General features: G+C 39.5%; 1 protein-coding gene across 1 annotated transcript in view; it reads left to right on the top strand.

The window, feature by feature from the left end:
- Window positions 1-864: 864 nt before the first annotated feature.
- Window positions 865-21,670, top strand: part of LOC115816385 (uncharacterized) — a gene marked incomplete at its 5' end in the record, with an annotated part of 29,135 nt that continues 8,329 nt past the window's right edge. The window contains 9 exons of the mRNA XM_030779341.1: window positions 865-1,129; window positions 2,158-2,423; window positions 6,698-6,857; window positions 7,306-7,880; window positions 8,180-8,316; window positions 14,348-14,454; window positions 15,990-16,268; window positions 17,951-18,223; window positions 18,332-18,456. Coding sequence (XP_030635201.1) covers window positions 865-1,129; window positions 2,158-2,423; window positions 6,698-6,857; window positions 7,306-7,880; window positions 8,180-8,316; window positions 14,348-14,454; window positions 15,990-16,268; window positions 17,951-18,223; window positions 18,332-18,456 — 2,187 coding nt within the window. The remainder of the gene's footprint in view (window positions 1,130-2,157; window positions 2,424-6,697; window positions 6,858-7,305; window positions 7,881-8,179; window positions 8,317-14,347; window positions 14,455-15,989; window positions 16,269-17,950; window positions 18,224-18,331; window positions 18,457-21,670) is intronic.

The raw sequence follows: 21,670 nt of genomic DNA, 5'->3' as shown, positions 1-21,670 counted from the left end.
CACAGAAGATCTCAGATTAATTGTCTGGTGATTGTGAGTGGGATCAGTGCTGATGTCAGGTTTTGAAATATGATCATTCATTATTCACATTTAAAAATGCTGCCGTGTATCACTATGTTCAACCTGAGTGACACGTGATAAAGAAACTGAAGATAATGCTTTCTGTGACATTTTAGAAACAAATGGTCACACTGTAATTATAAATACAAACAGTGAATATGTATGAACAATCTGTAAAGGGTTTTCCTCTTCTCTCCATTTGTACAGATTTACCTACAACTAAACTCACTGTCACACCAGGAACTTCTGTGTACATTGGAGAGACAGTCAGTCTGAAGTGTGTGATAGAGTCTGGGAGGAACTGGAGATATAAGTGGTATAAAGGCAGCACTCAGACTGCAGTGTCTCAGTCTAATGGTTACACTATAACTGGAGACACATTCACCATCAGAGCAGCTGCTGTAACTGACCAGGGCCAGTACTGGTGTCAGGGAGACAGACAAAATGGACAAACATCCTCCTTTAAAAGCTCCCCTGTGCTTCTATTTGTTAAAAGTGAGTAAGTTATGCGATACATAAAAATCAAATGTAAATATTCAGCATCATTTCCTTCAGAATCCATACAACTTAATGTGGAGTAAGAGAACCTAGTTTAAACTCACTTAACTCTAATTTAATTCAGTCAGTTCTTCTATTCTGTGGATAATCGTGTTTCTCAGATCTGGAAAATGTAAAATATTAGGATGGAGGTATCATATTCTAGAGTAAAATATGTTTATTGAGATATATCCAGATAAAAAGACCATATAAAGCTTTTGTCCCCTTTTATTCATATTCACAGACTTACCCACAGCTACTCTGACAGTAAAACCAGAGACCACTGTGTACAGTGGAGAGACAGTCAGTCTGAAGTGTGTGATAGAGTCTGGGAGGAACTGGAGATATAAGTGGTATAAAGGCAGCACTCAGACTGCAGTGTCTCAGTCTAATGGTTACACTATAACTGGAAACACATTGACCATCAGAGCAGCTGCAGTAACTGACCAGGATCAGTACTGGTGTCAGGGAGAGAGTGATGACAGACCCACATCCTCACAGAGAAGCAATGACGTTACTCTGACTGTGAGAGGTGAGTGATAAGTGTGGTACAGGGTTTCTCAGTAATACTTTTGCTCCCAAAGTGATAGCTAAGTTGTGCTAAGCTTTTATGATGGAGAGATTTTTGAAAGACTGCATTTTATATCATTGGTAAATGACACTGAAGAATTTTGAGGCAAAAAAAATGGCAATTCTTCATCTTAAAGATCAAAAACTAAGTGGTAATAAATAATATATTCCTTACCGAACAATCAGCAAACTGAACACAAGTTAACTGTTTGTTAACACTTATTACGTTGTTATTAAATTTTCATTTTATTCTGCCATATTAGCCATACACTGAGGGTTTGTCAGGATCCCTTAAATAACGTGTTGCCATTTTTGATATATCAAAATAAAAACTTTAGAGGAATGGTTTTCAAAGCTATGACTGACTGCTTTTAGGGCATTTTACTGCAGAGACCATACATCTAACAAAATTATCCTTTCTTCTAAACTGAAGCACGTCCCAAAGCTATGCTGACAATAGCTCCAATCTGGAGTCCTGTGTACACTGGAGAGACAGTCACTCTGAAGTGTGTGATAGAGTCTGGGAGGAACTGGAGATATAAGTGGTATAAAGGCAGCACTCAGACTGCAGTGTGTCAGTCTAATGGTTCCACTATAACTGGAGACACATTCACCATCAGAGCAGCTGCTGTAACTGACCAGGATCAGTACTGGTGTCAGGGAGAGAGTGATGACAGACCTACATCCTCACAACTAAGCAGTCCTGTCAGTTTCACTGTTGAAGGTGAGTAACTTAGAATGAAATAAAAAAAAAAAAAAAGACAACTTTTAATCTAACATGAAGCTAAGCTGCGGTGTTACATTGCTATCTCATGCTTAATGTTTAAAGGCAACTCTGTTTCAAGTATTTCCATATCAGGGTTGGGGTTAGACAGTGTTCCTCTCACTATGACTGGTTAATTTTGCATTATCTCTAAGTGCTCAATGGGAAGGACTGAGTGGTAAACACGTCAGCATGTACATTAGCATGGTATCTATTTTATTCTACAGAGAGACCAAAAGCTGTTGTGATCCTGCAGCCTGATAAACAGACATTCAGTGGAGAGACTGTTACTCTCAGATGTCAAATACAGGGAGAGAGAGACACTGACTGGGAATACAGCTGGTATAAGAAGAGTTCTTCACTCAGTCCTGTCAGTAAAGATCAGGAATACACAATCAGTCCTGTTTCTGAGTCCCACAGTGGTGAATACACCTGTAGAGGAAAACACAGAAGAGACTCACAGAGCTCAGAGATCAGTGATGCTGTAACACTGACTGTGTCATCAGGTGAGTGTGTGAGTTCAGAGGAGACTAAAATTTTCAAATATGGACAATAATCACATGACAAGTCAATAATATAAAAATTCAGCATGTTTTAAGAAAAAGATTAAGCCTGTTGAAACATTTGAAGTATGATGAACGATGAACTATAGTTCACAGTTAATGTATACTATTACTATTGTTAACAGTTAATGTATACGTTGTTTTAAGTGTGCTCTCAAATAGGGTAATAAACAAATGAAATGAAACTAAACAGTTGGAGACTGATGTCCAAAGTGCACAATTCAGTGCTTGCCATATTTTGACTACAGAAAATATTGATCAACTATTTTCTCTTTTCCAACAGACAAAGCCCAGCCAGTTTTGAGTGTTTCTCCAGAGATGTGGCTGACTGAAGGAGACTCAGTGACTCTGAGCTGTGAGGTTAAATACTCCTCTACAGGTTGGACATTCCTCTGGTACAGAGTCATTCCCTACACAGATGGGTTACCCAGGATTCATTCTAACTCTGTGGAACTCCTCTCAGACAGCAGCAGAGGAGCTGGAGGCTCCTACACTCTCAGCCCTGCTGCTCTTCAACACACAGGAGTTTATGTGTGCAGAGCACAGAGAGGAAACCCAGTCTATTACTCACAGCACAGCACAACACAGCCACTGTGGGTCATTGGTGAGTCAGTGGTGGATAGTTTCTATTTTAGTTGTGTTTATGCATTGCTGTATGTATTAAAGTAATTTTTTGTGAGTGATTTGCTGCGATGCTGAAAATGCGTTTGTTCTGACATCATTTTAAATGTAACTTGCATTATTACTCATATATGTGAGTGTTCTGAGTGTTATTCTTTCAGTAGTTTGTTGGATCATCTCTCATTGACATAGTTACACTGTTTTGCGGTGATGAATATTTTTCCAAGGATTCTGCTATACTCCTTAATAAGACGCAATTTTGCATCTCAGGTCTGTCTCCTCCAGCCTCTCTGATCATCAGTCCCAACACAACTCAACACTTTACATCTGATTCTCTCTCACTGAGCTGTGAGGTACAGAGTAACTCTACTGGATGGACAGTGAGACGATACACAGATAATGGAGAGGTGTCAGACTGTTCATCAGACTGGGGATCAGTAACAGGATCTACATGTAGCATCAGCTCCCTCCAGTCATCAGATAGTGGAGTGTACTGGTGTCAGTCTGACTCTGGAGAGAAGAGTAATCCTCTCAACATTACAGTGACCGGTAAGTCTTAACCAGTATCATGACCAAGAGGCACAGTACTAAAATGTCAAAGGTCAGAGGGCCAACCCTGATTACATCATCCCAGATTATCGTAAATAAGAGATCCCACAAATTACTCAAACAAGGAAGTAGGCAGATGTTCAACCAGAGACCATTCAGTTTATTTTCGTTTGTATGAGGATGTGAACATGCACTGTCAACATGAACATATGCTGCAGAGAGGTAGCAGACAGTGAATATGATGATAGAAAAAGAGAAAACAAGAACCTTGTTTTTCCATCCAAGAGCACTCAAAGTGAACAGACTCACACAGCAATCAAAAAATAAGTTAACAATGGTCCAAGAGGAGCAGATTATAAAGGTTACGACTATAAATGATTATAAAGGTTACACGCTGTGCCTTGATTTCAACTCTACAAAAAAAAAAAAATAAATAAATAATGCTGCAAACCACACCATAAACAAAACAAAACAAAACAAACAAAAAACCAAAACAAATAAACCTATTCACCACACTGCACATAACTGTATTTTGTTGTATAGATGATGATGTGATCCTGGAGAGTCCTGTCCATCCTCTTACTAAGGGAGATACTTTGACTCTGCGCTGTACATATCGAAACGTCTCCTCAGACCTCAGAGCTGATTTCTATAAAGATGGATTAGTCCTCCAGAGTCAGACTACAGGAGAGATGATCATTCCTGCTGTCTCAAAGTCAGATGAGGGTCTGTATTGGTGTAAACACCCAGAGAGAGGAGAGTCACCAAAGAGCTGGATCACTGTCAGAGGTGAAGCCCTTACGTTTACACATACAGGTTTTGATGAATACACAATGCCAAAGATTCTCTCTCTCTCTCTCTCTCTCTCTCTCTCTCTCTCTCTCTCTCCCTCTCTCTCTCCCTCTCTCTCTCTCTCTCTCTCTCTCTCTCTCTCTCTCTCTCTCTCTCTCTCTCTCTCTCTCTCTTTTATCCTTGGCACACAGTTTCCTCTAATTTTGTTTGTTTTTCGTGTATTTCTGATTTTCAGGTATCGAGGCTTCCCTGTCTCTCCCCAGACTGCTCTGTTCACTACTGGTAGTTTCTCCATATCTGCTGGTGACGATTGTGATCGGGGTCAAATGCTGGAGGGCTAGATGTGAGCACTAATAACCAATAAATACAGAAATGAAGAGAGGAAATGAAAATATACAGAAAAAAATTCAAAAATTAAATGAGTAAATAAATAACCTTTTGTGTCTGTTTTACAGTTCAATGTGATGAAGATAAGGAACAGTATGCAGTTATGGAGACATAATTTGCAATTTACAAGATTTCAGCTGTACTTCTCTCTGTGACTACAGAGGAAGTACGAAGTAATTTCTCACTGCACTGTAATAAGTGGACATGGAAAGACTATGAGGAACTTTTTTGTGATTCTTGCAAAATGATTTTGAAAAATTCTGAATATTTTGTGTTTTCCGTTTTGAGAAATGTCCCACACTATGAATTTCTTCATAAATATTCATGTAAAGAAAGATACTTGTTGTTAACTGAACTTTGTTTTACCACATTTTTTGTACCATATTTTAAGCCACATTAAAATTGAGCAAACAAAGACCAGTAAGATTAAAATGCACTTATTTTCATTCCTATATTGTCATTTATGTCAGTTTGTATCTGACTATGTTGTATACATTCATAATGTCATATAGATGTTTATATCATTTGATATTATCATTATTATTATTCCTATTATTAGTACTAGTAGTATTTCCGTCGTTAAATTTTGTTGGTGGCTTGTTTGTTCACCACGACTCCTTCTTTGGGTGGGCTATTGTTCTTCTTGGTGACGGAGTTTCTACCAGTCCTCTGGGAGATCCAGGATATTTCAAAGGATGTATCAACTTCCAAACAATGTGGCTTTCACAAGTACTGCTGCCTTGTGTGTTTAAGGCAGGAATCCAAGGTGTTTGTTCAGTCCCAGGGAACGGCTGCCCAGGGCTCTGATCACTACTGGAATGACTTGGGCCTTCACAGTACAGTTTTTTTGTGCTTCAAATTGCAGATTCTGATATTTGTTGTTTTACTCCTGCTGCTTGGTTGAGATATTTTTGTCATCATGACTTGTGATGTCAGTAATCATTGGTCCTCTGGTTTCGATTGTAATCTCTGGCTGCCTTACAGGGATCTTCTTGTGGGGTTTTGATTTCCATGCTCCATAAGATTTTAACTCTTTCATCCTTTGTCACTCTTTCAAGTTTATGTACACATGGACTCTCGTGGGATACGGTGCAGCTCACAGATGGTCCTGTACACCAGTACAGTATTGGTGAGCTTCTGGAATCTAGTCAGAGGATCTATACTTTGGGTCATTGGTGACTCATCAATATTACAGTTTTATGTAATTTGGTGTTCAGTACCTGATCCTATACCACAGTAATGAGAGCTTCTGTTGATGCTTTGAGTCCAGCTTCCCTCCAAATCTGAATGGTGTCTTCCATCTGATCTCTCATCCAGACACCAGCTCCTTTGTCTGATCTCTTTTACAATCCTCCTAGGTCAGGAGTGGGCAAATCCATTCCTGGAGGGCTGGTGTCCTGTCGGATTTTGTTTTCACCTCTTAGCTACCTGTTGATTTTCACTTTGAAAACAGGTGTGCATGCTCTTCAGCCAATCAGAGACTGTATTTAGTTGGTCGACAAGAAAAACAGCAGGACCATGGCCCTCCAGGACCGGATTTGCCCACCCCTGTCCTAGGTGGACTGCCGGGTCATGTAGAGGAAGTGGATATCTGTCTTCCGATGGAGGGCTCCTTCCATGGTCACCAGTTTCCTTGTATTTTGGAGTACAAAGTGTCAGAGAGCCTCATGTACACCTGCAGTTATACTACTAACTACTATACACTCAGCATTTATTTATTTATTTGTTTCTTTCTTTCCTTCTCTCTTCGTACATTCATTGATTGGTTGACTTATTCATTCATTCATTCATTCATGCAATTTAGAATCATTCACACTGAAGTATCTGCTGTTGTCCATTGTGTGTGGTATTTGAGGCTGGAGGCTTTGACATGAGAATGCAGTGCAATCAAGAAGGCCATATTTGTGACTGTAACCCACCCGCAACCTCTGTGGCCTTTACCCCTGTTAATTTGTTCCCCAATGCTGATCTGTCTGTGTTGCCCGAACCCTATAAGGACCTTCTAGGTGTTTTTAGTAAGAAAAGGCATCGTTACTGCCACCTCACATGACTGCACTATCGAGCTATCGCCAAGGTCCATGCCTCCATGAGGCAGACTGTTGGAACTGGTTTCTTTTTTGTGGCCAAGAAAGATAGCAGTTTGCATCTGTCCATCAGTTGCAGGGGACTCAATAAGATTACTATTAAGAACAAGTGTCCCCTCCCTCTCCTTACCACTGCTTTCGACTTATGTGGCACCAGCATTTACACCAAGCTGGACGTATGTAATGTTCATAAACTTAGCCATATCTGTCAGAGAGATGAGTGGAAGACCTCTTTTTACACCCCTAGTGGTCATTAAGAGCATCTGGTCATGCACTTTGGGACCGTGTTCCAGCCCTTTATCGGTGTTTACATTCCCACCAATGTAAAGCAGGTTCAGAGATTCCTCGTCTTTGCTGACTTTTACCGGCGTTTCATCAGGAACTTTACCTGCATTGCAGCCCCCTCACAGCCACCACCTGCCAGCATGTTTGCACTGGTCTTCCGAGGCCCAGGTGGCTTTCGAGACTCTCAAGACGCTTTTCACCTCATCTCCCATGCTGATCCTGAACATCCTTTCATGGCTAGAGGGGGCCGAGCATCCATTTCTGATGTGGACTGATCATAAGAACCTGGAATATCTCAGGGAGGCCAAGAGACTCAAGCCTCGCCATGCTAAATGGGCACTTTTTTTTAATCTATTTGACTTTGTCCTCCGCTACCGTCCAAGGTCTAAGAACATCAAGGCCGTTGAGCTGTCTCGGCAGTTCAACTCCACTGGTCTCGACGGGGTCCCAGAGAACACCATACCCACCTCATGTATTGTTCGTCAGGTGTGTCTTGCCTTGGAGGAGAAGGTCGTCAAAGCCCAGGAGAGAGATCCAAATCTAGAGGGAACTCCACCTGGCTGTCTTTTTGTTCCAGCCACCATCCGGCCTGAGGTCCTGTTAATACAGCAGCATATTTGGTGGCCTAGTATGACTCAAGACATTCAGGACTTCATTCGAGCCTGCCCAGTATGTTCTACTCAGAGGGCTTCCAACCAGGCCCCAGCTGGTCTTCTTCATCCTCTTGCCACTCCTCACCGTCCCTAGTCTCACATTTCCATGGACTTCATAACAGGTCTCCCCACACCTGAAGGTAACTCAGTAATCCTCATGGATTTTTGATCAACTCTCTAAGGCAGCTCACTTCATTCTTTGGCCAAACACCCCTCAGCTAAAGAGACCGCTAAAACTGTGCTGCGGGAGCTGGTATGTTAATACGGCCCTCCTGCTGATGATGTGTCTGGCTGAGGCCTCCAATTCTCCTCTAGATTTTGAAGGCCTTTTGGTCTCTGTTCACCTCTATGAGTCTCTCCTCAGGACACCACCCCCAGTCTAATGGACAAAGCGAGAGGGTCCTGCGCTGTGTGGTGTTGGATTATCTAGCGTCCTGGAGCTGGATGCTTTTGTGGGTGTAGACTGCACATGGCTGTCCCCTCAGCAGTCAGCTATAGCAGTTGGATATAGCTGTCGTCACCAGGTGCAAGAGAGCTTGGAGGAAGGCCAAGTCCACATCCATCAAGGCCCTCACTCGCCAGAAGGTTCAAGCCAAAAGACATCGTCGTACTGTCCTGTTATTCAGACCCAGACAGAGAGCCTGGCTATCTATTAAGAACTTACCTATACACTCTGACTTCAGGAAGTTCACTACCTGCTTCTCTGTCATTTTCTCTCTTTCTTTTTCTCCCATGCAAGCATTTTATAATCCATCCTTCTTCTGTCTTGTCGCACAGTGACTGGCTATCATTTCATCATTTACTCTTTGTCTAATCTGACACAAATACTTCCACTGCATCTAATCCCTCTCTCAGAACAACTTCGATCATGACAGTAGATAATATGCTAATATTCTTTTCTGAGACACAATTTTAAGAGGTTCTGGTATTGCTGCGTTTGGACCAGGATTTGTGTTTAGAGTCTCTTTCTAAACATCTTTCTAGAACCCTCCATAACACTCTTCAACATTTGACAAGACAGGCCTATAAGTCTCTTTATCACTCAGCAACTGTTTGGTTTGATCTGAAGCCCCCTGGCTAAACAGCAGCAGGAATGCTAAAGGTTTTACTACAGTTAGTTTCAGTTTCACTTTACCTCTAATATCAGAATGTACAGGTTTTAATTTGAGATGAGTTGCTACTGTCACGTGTTTTCACTGTCATTTCCTGCTGACTATTCTTTGTGTCTTTTCATCACTCATTAATCTTTTGATTCAGTCAAAATCACTGGTCAATTTAAAGAGTCAATGCACAAGATGCAGTGAAGAAAACCTCATCTGCACCACGCCAGACCATTACTGTCTAGGTTATAATGCAGAGTCTTACAGGAGCAAACCTCCTAATGATCTGTTTGTTTATTTCTCCAGAACATCTCCACTCACCTCTTCACCTTCATTTACACCTTCACCAATACCCTCTGTAGAGAACAGGCCTCTGTTTTGGTCGCAGCTTCAGTCAAGATGATTCATCTCATCTTCAAAAATACGCTACACTGCCCTACTGACATCATAAGGGTGGGGGAGGGGGGGGGGGGGCAGAGTACTCTCTCTCTTGTGTTCGCTGGAGCTCTGCACATTTTTCCCCTTTTATTATTTATTTATTTATGTGTTTGTTTGTTTGTTTATTTATTTATTCATTTATATATATATATATTTGTATTTATTTTCATGACAAGAGTTTATGGAGTAACGGTACGCAATAAGAATTAATTCTTTAAACAGAGGTACTCAGAGACAATGGAAATTTCCACCACTTGAGCCCAGACAGGATATATCAACAGAGGGGTCTTTGAATGCATCAGAGTTTAATACATGTACATACACACACACACACACACACACACACATGCTCACACAGCACACATGTGTCTGATACCTGAGAACAGCATAGAGGTGTGAGTTTGTGGTTTCTGTTGGTTTCTGTTCTATTTCAGTCATATGGGAAAGGAGGAGGTGTTAACTGGTCCTTTGTCCTGTTACTTCACTGAAGTTGTCAGGAGGGTGTGAGAAATAAACATTAACTGCATTACAATAGCTTTCAGAGAATGATGGTACTGATTTTAGAAAAAAAGTAATTTTGCAATTACTGCATTCATTTATATCTCATAACTATGTAAGAGAATTGCCACAATAAAATAATCAATGGCCATTCTGTCTCACTGTGATTCTCTAATTACTAATAATACATATTTGATGGTCAACGTATATTGAAATTCATCTAATAATCAGTCATGATGCAAATTCTGTTTGAAATGATCCAGCCAAGACAAACATTCCCTTGTTGTTCTGCTCATTAGACTTTCATTACTGAAATGAACAAGAGACAAATCTAAAAGAGATGTGGCTCCTCCCATCAAATGTTTTTTCTGTTCATATGAGAGCATCTCTTCATCTCTCCCTCCCTCTCTCTCTTCCTCTCTCTCTCTCTCTCTATCTCTCTCTCTCTCTCTATCTCTCTCTCTCTCTCTATTTCTCTCTCTCTCTCTCTCTCTGTTGTTCTCTCAGATCTCAAATACAGGAAGAGTTTATAACACATAGTTCACATCAAACAGTCTCTCACTCTCACAGTATGGAGCTCAGTCCTCTACATGTGCTGCTCTGTAAGTGTCTTTTTCACTTGTTTCTCTTTTTTTCCTTCAATTATATCACTCCTAAAGAGAGAAATAACTGCTTTGTTTTTTGAGAAAGCAACTTCAAGCCTTTATATATAACTTTTCTATATTACTATCTTCACTGTGAAATGTGACTCTCGGACCATAAACTGAATATAATTTCAATGAGAAGTCGTGTTGCAGTGAGACAGTGTTGTATTGTCTATTATCACTGAGAGAATTTGTCAGTGGGAGATTTAAGGCCCTGAGCGACTCATGTCTTCTCTGAATAAACAATAGATTTTTTTTTTTTTTTTTTTTTTACTTCCTCTAACCCGGAGTGGATTAGAACTTATCAAACTCTCATTTTCTCCTTTTTCTCACTCAGATAATGAATAAATCACATGGTCAGGTCAGAACTTTTGAGAGTGACAGTCACATATTGTCATTTTTAGATTATTTACATTAAAACATTCTACAACTTATCTGTTGTTATATTGATTATGAAATGACTGCATTGAATTTCTTTAGAACACTTGTTTGCTCCTTCTTAATACTCAGATAAAGAATCGATGATTCAGGTCTGGAAGTTTCAACAATGTCTCCCATAATTTTTCATTCTCAAATTCTTAAATATAATGATTTTTTCATTTTATCATTATACACACAGCATTCATAGCGAACAACAATTTAAGAGGGTTTTTTTTTTCATGGTTTCTGGTGTGACAGATACATTGATAGAATAGCAACCATTAATTACCAGCTGACCAGAGAACAGACATCTCAACATAGAAGGCCCAAGAGAGCACACACACACACACATACACACATACTTGTACTTCTATCCTTGTGAGGACACTTATTGACATGGTCTCAACCATGACATCTAAATGTCTGACCCCAAACCTTATCCTAACCTTAAAGTTAACCTATATCTAACCTGAGCCCTAGAACTAAGTCTTAACCCTCAAACAGTCCTTTGAAGAAGTGAGGACCAGCCAAAATGTCCTCACTTTCCAAAAGTTTCCTCTCTCCCACAGCTTAAAACTCAAACTGCTCCTCACAAGGACAGCTGTACGAGTACACACACACACACACATACATGCGTGCACACACACACACACACACACACACACACACACACACACACACACACACACACACACACAAAAACATCCCATCAAATACATGCGTGCAAACACACACATGTGCGTACACACATACACACACACAAACACATATGTATACTATATATAATATAAAGTATGGCCTCTTACAGTCCCACCTACATGATGTCTGACAGCAGAGCAAAGATGAGAATTTCTGGTTTCTCTTCCAGATCACACATGATGGTTCAGACCAGTGAGCCTTTAGCTGTTCACACCTATTTGACCCATGACTTAAGGTCTATGTGTTAGAAAATATCAGTGCCACATGTTCCTCTCCCCTGAGAATTCTTCCTTTTTCTCATGACATTTCTCAATAAAGATTGTTACTGTATTTAGGGCTGGTGAGGGAAACATTCTGAATCTTCTGTTAAATACATCTGTATAATTTATAGGAAACACAGTTTATAGCCACCACACAGTCTTCATCTCTTCTCACCCTACTAGGTGCAGTTTCCCCCAAGCACACTCTCTCTCCTTCCTTCTCTCTCTCTCTCTCTCTCTCTCTCTCTCTCTCTCTCTCTCTCTCTCTCTCTCTCTCTCTCGCTCTCTCTCTCTCTCTCTCTCTCTCTCTCTCTCTCTCTCTCTCTGCTGTTCACTTTTATATCGTCATCTGTCACTTCTCTTTCTTAGTTGTGTATTTTAGCTCAGGTGCTGTATACTGTGCGTGCGTGTGTGTGTGTGTGTGTGTGTGTGTGCGCTTCATGCTAGTGGAGATGGAAGTATAAAGTAAATTTAACAGTGGAAGTGTTTATAGTGTCAGTGTTCTCTGCGTCTCTGAACTGTTGTTGTGTTTCACTCTTCATTTAGAAGATTCTTACACAAGTGTTGACCTGTGTCTGATACTGTGTTTCTAAAATAATCCTCATTTTATCAGTGATCAATGCTGCTCTAACTACAGATGTGTTTTTTTTTAAGTCAGTAGTTCAAGACTGGATCTAATGTGATTATAGTTTTCTGATTTTATTATCAAATGTGAGATAAATGTCATAAATGCTGATGGTGAAATGTGGGAGAAAAGCAACTGATGGGTTTGTGGTCATCAGATTTGAAATGAAATAGTTTGTTGTGCACAAGGTTGAAGAATATGGTGTTAATACAGAAATTAGCTCAGCAAGGGTTCAGAATAGATTCATCATTGAAGAGAGCACTAAATTCTAAAACAGAATGCTATTTAAGTTGTCAAAAGAGATGGAATTGTGAATTGACTTTATTCCACTTTAATTATGTGCAGTCTTCACATCACATGCACACATAATTTATTTTCCCTTATGGTCAAAGGAAGAAAAAACATAGTAAAAATTATCATAAAGTAAAGATAAAATAGAGACTACAGAATTTTAAAAAATCTAACTGTAAAAACAGTTATGATGAATGTAACTGGTATCATATGGAGAAAATGTATCTGCTCTGTTCTAAGTGTCTCTGTCTGTTTTAGTGCTGAGTTCACTCTTCTACTCTGGACAAACTCAAGGTAATGAAGATGTTCTTTATGACTTTCCTTAAACCTCCATGAATCCTCTTGGACATTGTGAGATTTTTCAGGGGTGAATTTGTGCTGAGAGAGAAGCTAAGCGAAATAAATGAATAAATAAATAAACAAAAAAACAAAACAAACAAACAAAAAGTACCATTGTTAATGACTGTCTAATGGAAGCTGTATGTTGTATGGTAGGAAGTGCTTTTTTATTGGCCTCTTCATCACATTTGTGTTTGTGTGTGTTCGTGTAGTTTTAGAATCTTAAAAAAAAACAAAAAAAAACTCTCCAGGTAATGGAAATGTCATTCATGACTTTGTTTAAAAGCTCTGTTTTTCCTTTTGAGCAATGTTAGATTTTTTCACATTATGGAGTACATGTTTAGGCAGAGATTCAGAGAAGAAGTCAGTGAATCAGAGACACACAATATCATCGTTCGTTGATTGTTTAATGGAAGCTGTATGTTGCTTTATCAGAGATTTTTCAACTGGTCGCATTAAGGCATTTCTGTTAGAGATGTGTGTGTTCGTACATTTTACAGCTACTGTTTAATTTTGTTTGATTCCTGCAGATCTCAAACCTTCTCTGACTCTGCACCCCAGGTGGACTGTGATATTCAGTGGAGAGACAGTCACACTCTCATGTGAAGTTCCTAGAAGAAAAATGTCTGACTTTGCATATGGCTGGAGTAAAGATGGGGATAGAAGAACACAACTCAGATCAAACAGTAATAAATGCAGACTTAGTCCTGTACAAACATCCCACAGTGGTAATTATGAATGTGTAGCTCAGAGTGTATATCACCGTTACTTCACTGACTGGAGTAACAGAGTGAACCTTAATGTTATAGGTGAGTTTTCATGTCGGATACTCATCAGTATACTGTCATTTAATTAATTATCATTACATGCTCCAATGTGAACTTTATATAACTTATTGTTAATGTATTAATTTAATATTGAGTGTGTGTGTGTGTGTGTGTGTGTGTGTGTGTGTGTGTGTGTGCGTGTGCGTGTGTGTGTTTAACAGAGAGACCAAGGGCCTCTCTTTACCTGTATCCTGAAAACACACAGCTATTCAGTGGGGAGAAAGCCGCTCTCAGATGTGACATAAATAATGGAGGAGTCAGTGAGTGGACTTACAGCTGGTATAAGACCAGTGATATTAACTCACCAGTTTACTCTAATGGGAATAATGAATATACATTCAGTGTTACTGAGTCTGACAGTGGAGAATACACATGTAGAGGAAAACAGAAAAGCGACTCTCAGAACTCAGAGATGAGTGATGGTGTAACACTGACTGTGTTTGGTGAGTGTGTTCATATTTTAACGCTACATACTGATAGTTTCTCATAATTTAACTGCGAAAATATTCCAGTATTTATTCTCAGACAGTAAAATCATGGCAGTAAGTAAATGTCTTATACTATGTGCAACATTAAACAACCATATAACATTAACATTAACATTAACATCAACATCAACATTAACATTAACATTAACATTAACATTAACATTAACATTAACATTAACAGCCATTTTTTTTCCCAGTTGTAACAGATACTGCAATGTTCTAAACATTTACAAAGATCATAACTAAGACAAATTAGACTAATCAGTGCTACTGTCTGTAACAGATTTGTGTGACACAACCGCCTCTGAACTGAAGGTTTGCTCTGGCCTTTTGTTCAACTTCACAGCTTCACCCAAACCTTCACTGACCGTACAACCAGAGAGTCCTGTGTACAGTGGAGAGACAGTCAGTCTGAAGTGTGTGATAGAGTCTGGGAGGAACTGGAGATATAAGTGGTATAAAGGCAGCACTCAGACTGCAGTGTCTCAGTCTAATGGTTACACTATAACTGGAGACACATTCACCATCAGAGCAGCTGCTCTAACTGACCAGGATCAGTACTGGTGTCGAGGAGAGAGAAGAGCTCTATTCCCATATATGAGCGATGGCGTATATATCCAGGTTCACTGTGAGTCATGTGAAAATAAGACTGATAAAAGTTTCTGCTAGGGAGACAGAGATTAATCTAAGTGATAGAATCCATAGAGTGTTTTACACTGGTCATCACTGCAGGTGTCAGTATTAACTGATTATGTTAATCACTCAGTTTAATGTGAGTGAAATGACAAATAAATGTAAATTTAAATTTGAAATGTAAAAATGTAAAAGTAATTCTGTCACATCTATCAGTTCAATGTGAGCACTGAGAGCAGAAATAACAGGGAGTTGCCATGTGTAAAATTTTAAAACAAGATGTGATACAGTGTCTTTCTGAAAGTTAATAAGGAAGTTTCTCTTTCCATCCAACAAATCTGACAGCCTTACCCACAGGTACACTGACCAGACACCAGACACTACTGTGTACACTGGAGATTCATGGAGAATGAATTTTAAATGCATCTATTTCTCATCTCTCTATACCAACAGCATCACCAACAGCTACACTGACTGTAAACCCACAGTACCCTGTGTATCCTGGAGACACAGTCACAATGACTTGTGTAATTGACTTTGAGAATAAGTGGAGATATAAGTGGTATAGAGGAACCACTCCGAATGTGGTGTATACTTCTGATCCTAACACTTCACCTGTAAACACATTCACCTTCAATGTTACTGTGTCAGACCAGGGTCTGTACTGGTGTCAGGGAGAGAGGAATGACAGACCCACATCCTCACAGCTAAGCAGTCTTGTTACTCTCACTGTGAGAGGTGAGTAAAGTGTGTGACATTCTGCGATATGTGTAATATGTGTGTCTGAACTCACTCTTTTAACAATATATACAATATTGCAGGATACTTTCATGAAATTACAGTTCTATCTCTCCATGTCTCAGCTCTGTCTCCTCCAGTCTCTCTGTTCATCAGTCCCAACACAACTCAACACTTTACATCTGATTCTCTCTCACTGAGCTGTGAGGTACAGAGTAACTCTACTGGATGGACAGTGAGACGATACACAGATAATGGAGAGGTGTCAGACTGTTCATCAGACTGGGGATCAGTAACAGGATCTACATGTAGCATCAGCTCCCTCCAGTCATCAGACAGTGGAGTGTACTGGTGTCAGTCTGACTCTGGAGGGAACAGTAATCCTCTCAACATCACAGTGACTGGTAAGTCTTAATCAGTATCATCACGAGGGGGCAGAGAACTAAAAGGTCAAAGGTCAGAGGGCAAACCCTGCTTACATCACCCCAGATTATCATAGATAAGGGATCCAACAAGTTACTCAAACAAGGAAGTAGGCAGATGTTCAACCAGAGACCATTCAGTTTATTTTCCTTTGTATGAGGATGTGAACATGCAGAGAGTCAACATGAACATACGCTGCAGAGAGGTAGCAGACAGTGAATATGATGATAGCAGACAGTGAATATGATGATAGACAAAGAGAAAACAAGAACATTGTTTTTCCATCCAAGAGCACTCAAAGTGAACAGACTCACACAGCAATCAAAAAATAAGTTAACAATGGTCCAATAGGAAACTGCACTTTGATTCCAACAACTCTACAAAAAAGAATGCTCCAAACCACACCACAAACAAAACAAACAAACAAACAAACAAACAAAAACAAACAAACAAAAAAAAACAACAACACAGCATTATAGTTTAGTTTATAAAAAGACTTTTTTTTATTAAGGTTATAAAAAGTTTTGCAAAAACAGCAACTCTACACGAGCTAACAGTAACTAATGACTAGCAGCAATGGGGGCTTTTTAAATAAATAAAAAAGAAACATAGACAGGGAAAACAGTGACTAAACATACACGGCAACACAGGCATGATACCCTGAAAGAACATAATCCCTTTAATCATAAATAAAATCAGGATGTTCCTTTTCAATTTATTAAGTGCATTGAGAGCCACTGTGCAATATGTATATATATATATATATATATATCTATATATATGCTTTTGTTTTTTTTTAATCCTTAGTTATGTATGTTAGTTAAAAAATTTTATACAATACTTTGAAAGAAAAAAAAAAAAATCCAGGGGCAATGCTTTAAGCATACAATTAGGATAACCAAGCACTTATCCAGTGGACCAGCTGGGTTAAAGACTCTGTCCTTTGGTGCCACGAGTTAGTCCCTCCAGCTGTCAGCAAAAGGACACTAGATTAAACAGCTCTTGTTTCCAAAAATCCAAAGGTAACAACCTCGTCGCCTTCCCCCGCCGGCTTCAGCCAGTCAGCGGTCTGTGTCGCCGGTTTACTAATCACCAGTCCGTTCATCTTTCATCTCCCTCACCTGTTTTCACTCTCTTTCACTCGCTCGCCTCTCTATTGAAACTCCTCAGTGTCATCAGTTCTTTGCGAAGCCTACACTTGCTGTGTGTGTATTCTGAGCGTCACTATGAAATACATTAGTTTCTATACAGTGTGTTAACTGGAGTTTGTTACTTTGTATTTCTGTCTACTTAGAGTTCCGCAGCTCATTGTTTTTGCCCTGTCTGTTTCATTTTTAACTCGCCCGTCATAGTTTGTGAGCATCCAGTGTTTTTCCATCAAATCTGTAACTCTGTGTGTCCTGCCTGATTGGTGACTTTGCGACACCATGCCATTACCAAACCCCAAAGGGATGGGTACCTGTCAAACAGGTCGGCCCTACTAAATCAGTACTACTCATTACAGAGAAAATGTAACCTTGTCTTTTATTAAAAAGTAGAATGATTTCATTAATACCATTTGAAAATCTGGGTCATATATGGTTCAATTCATGATTAGTAGTAATGTAGTAATGTTACAATAGCCTATTCAACACACTGTACTTAACTGTTCTCTGTTCTATAGATGGTGATGTGATCCTGGAGAGTCCTGTCCATCCTGTTACTGAGGGAGATACTTTGACTCTGCACTGTAAATATCGACATGACTCCTCAGACCTCAGAGCTGATTTCTATAAAGATGGATTAGTCCTCCAGAGTCAGACTACAGGAGAGATGACCATCCCTACTCTCTCAAAGTCAGATGAGGGTCTGTATTGGTGTAAACACCCAGAGAGAGGAGAGTCACCAAAGAGCTGGATCACTGTCAGAGCCGAAGCCCTAACGTTTACGCATACAGGTTCTGAGGTTTTGATAAATGTGTAATGCCAAAGATTCTCTCACTCCCACTCTCTTTTATCCATGGCACATGTTCTCTGATATTTTTTGTTTTCATTAACAGGTATAGAAGCCACCCTGTCTCTCCCCAGACTGCTCTGTTCTCTACTGGTACTTTCTCCATATCTGCTGGTGACCATTGTGATCGGGGTCAAATGCTGGAGGGCTGGAGGTGAGAGCTTTGTTAATAAAATTGTAAATGTAATGTTGAGTATAAAATGAAATTGCATAATTAGAAGGTTTTAATGATATCCTTTTCATCCACTATATTAATGAGATGAGATGACTGATATGGGAAGAAAGATCACGTATCACAACCTTCACGCTACACTGATACCCGATAAACACAGAAATGAATGGAGAAAATTAAAATATAAAGAAAGATTTCAGTGATTAAATGAATGAATAAATAATCATTTGTGTCTGTCTTACAGCTCAGAGTGACAAAGACAAGAAACGTCATAATTTATAATTTATGAGATTTCAACTGACCTTCTCTCTGTGACAACAGAGGAACTACAGAGTAATTCCTCACTGCATTGTAATAGATAGACAAGGAAAGACTATGAGGAACTGTTTGTGATTCTTGCAAAATGATTTGAATTCTGAATATTTTGTGTTTTCTGTTTTCATGTCCCATACTGTGCATTTTTCTTCATAAATATTTATGTAAAGAAAGATATATGTTATTAACTGAACTTTGTTTTATAGTATTTTTTTGTACCATATTTTAAGCCACATTAAAATTGAGCAAACAAAGACCAGTAAGATTAAAATGTGCTTATTTTCATTCCTATATTGTCATTTATGTCAGTTTGTATCTGACTATGTCATAAACATTTATAGTGTCATATAGATGTTCATATCATTTGGTGTTATCGTTATTATTATCACTCTTATTATTACTAGTGATGTTAAACTGATGGTAAAAATAACAAAGAGGCACAGAGATGCTTTTCATTGGAGCTCAAATGATGATTCAGTTGAAACAGGAGCAGAGAGGAGAGAAGAGGAGACACTGGTGAACACCGTGCACACGATGTTACCCAAACTGAGCCATGATGTTACTGACGAAAGAAAACCGTTTTTTCACTCACAGACATAGCCGAGCCGCACAGGGTCTTTGGCCTTCCACACCATAGACAACAGATACCTTTTACTCACATCTGTGAAAGAAAGCAAGTGTTCTCTGGTGTTTCTGCTCAACCCTCAGAATGACGACACCAGTAAATGACCATAAACAACCAGGTGAAAATGACCATCCAATTAGGTGTGAAGGTAAAGGTTTTGTAAGAAATGAATGGTTTTGTAAGTGTGTACAAAGGCAAGCAGTTATGCGTACTTGTGTGAGTTACATGTGAGGCTCTTCTGAGACTCCATTATTCCTCCTCATACCTGCCTGCTTGTAGTACCAAAAGTCTTCAGCTGGTCCAGAATGCTACTGTTACAAATCTGACCAGAACTAGGAAGTTTGATCACATTACACCTGTCCCGGCTTCCTTTCATTGGCTCCCAATTCATGCAAAGACAGATTTTAAGGTCCTCTTATTAACATATACAATTTTACATGGACTTGCGCTTTCCTACCTGTCTGACTGAATTACACCCTATAACCCTCCTTGCACCCTGTGCTCTCAATATTCTGCATTATTAGTCAATCCAGGAGTTAAAAAGAAGTCCGCTGGCAACTGAGCCTTTTCCTACTGCTCTCCCTTCCTTTGGAATGGTTTACCTAAAGAAGTTAGAGAGGCAAACTCTCTCCACACCTTTGAAACCAGACAAAAGACTTATCTATTTTCTCGAACTTATACATAATATATTTTTAATTTGACTTTGTTATAGACATGAAAAACCCTATGAGACTATAAATATTGATATTGGGCTCCAAATAAAGTTATATTATTATTATTATTATTATTATTATTATTATTATTATTATTATTATTATTATATTAGTCTGCCTTCACTGCGGAACAGCTCGGCAGATAGTTAAACTTGTCCACACACTCTTGTATTTCGAACGGTTTATTTTATTGCCGCTCACCATCCAGAGGAAGAGTGCGCCAGGAACTCAGTAAACTATGTAAATAAAAGCATAAACATACAAACATGAATAAAAATAATTGGGTATGAGTATACAATGAAGTAAAAATGTGTTAAATGTATCGTCTTAACTTGTGTTAAAGGTTTCTAACGGCAGTAGGCAATGTGTTTTTAGAGTGTTACATGCCACCATGGCAACCGAGCTACACAGCTGGGTAGCAGGCTGTATGTAAAGAATACAACACTTTTGTCGAACACAAAATACAGTCTAAATTCCCAAATAATGATTAAATAAACTTGTTAAAGAACATGTAAGATTTACTTACAGACGTTACTCGAATAATGATTGCAGGTAAAATGAAACATGTAAACTTCATCTGATGTGAAATAGATAGAGTGATACAATAAAGATACTTTGGTGCCTGAGAACATCCTCTTCTTCTGTCCTTAACGGTTATATCATCCGCGTTACAGGTAGATTAAACTGCTCCCCCTAGTGGCGGAGTTCCAATAAACTTAGTCTAGGACAGAACAACCATAGAGAACATTCTGCTAGGCCCCACATTAGCATTGCTGCTGTTGTTGTTGGCTTGTTTGTTCACCACGACTCCCTCCTTGGGTGGGTTATTGTTCTTCTTGGTCTCGGAGTTTCTAACAGTCCTCTGGGAGATCCAGGATATTTCAAAGGATGTATCCACTTCTAAACAGTGTGGCTTTCACTAGTGCAGCTGCCTCGTGTGTTTGTTCAGTTCCAGGGAACGGCTGCCCAGGGCTCACAACTGGAATAACAATTGGGCCTTCACAGTATGGATCTTTTGTCCTTTAAATTGCAGATACTGGTTTTTGCTGTTTATCTTCTGCTGCTTGGTTGAAACATTTTTGTCGCCAGGAATTGTAATGGTCTTCTGCTGTCTTTGTGGGTCAATGTAATCTCTGGCTGCCTTACAGGGATTTTCTTGTGGGGTTTTGATTACCATGCTCCACAAGATTTTAACTCTTTCATCCTTTGTCACTATTTCCATGGTCTCTGACGCACTCTCATGGGATTCGGTGCAGCTCACAGATGGTCCTGTACACGAGTGCTGTGATGCTGTAGTGTCTCTTCAAGTACAGAGTATTGCTGATCTTCTGGAGTCTAGTCAGAGGATGGGTGACTGTCTCATCCTGTTCCTTGCACAGTCTACAATTTGGGTCATTGGTGACTCATCAGTATTACAGCCTTATGTAACTTGGTGTTCAGCACCTGGTCCTATGCTACAGTGATGAGAGCCTCTGTTGATGCTTTGAGTCCAGCCTCCCTCCAAGTTTGAATGGTGTCTTCCATCTGATCTCTCATCAAGGCACCAGCTCCTTTGTCTGGTCTCTT

Source organism: Chanos chanos, chromosome 7 (genome assembly GCF_902362185.1).
Source record: "Chanos chanos chromosome 7, fChaCha1.1, whole genome shotgun sequence".
NCBI classification, from domain to species: Eukaryota; Metazoa; Chordata; class Actinopteri; order Gonorynchiformes; family Chanidae; genus Chanos; species Chanos chanos.
The sequence above is the reverse complement of the archived record's forward strand: the minus strand, read 5'-3'. Positions and strand labels throughout refer to the sequence as shown.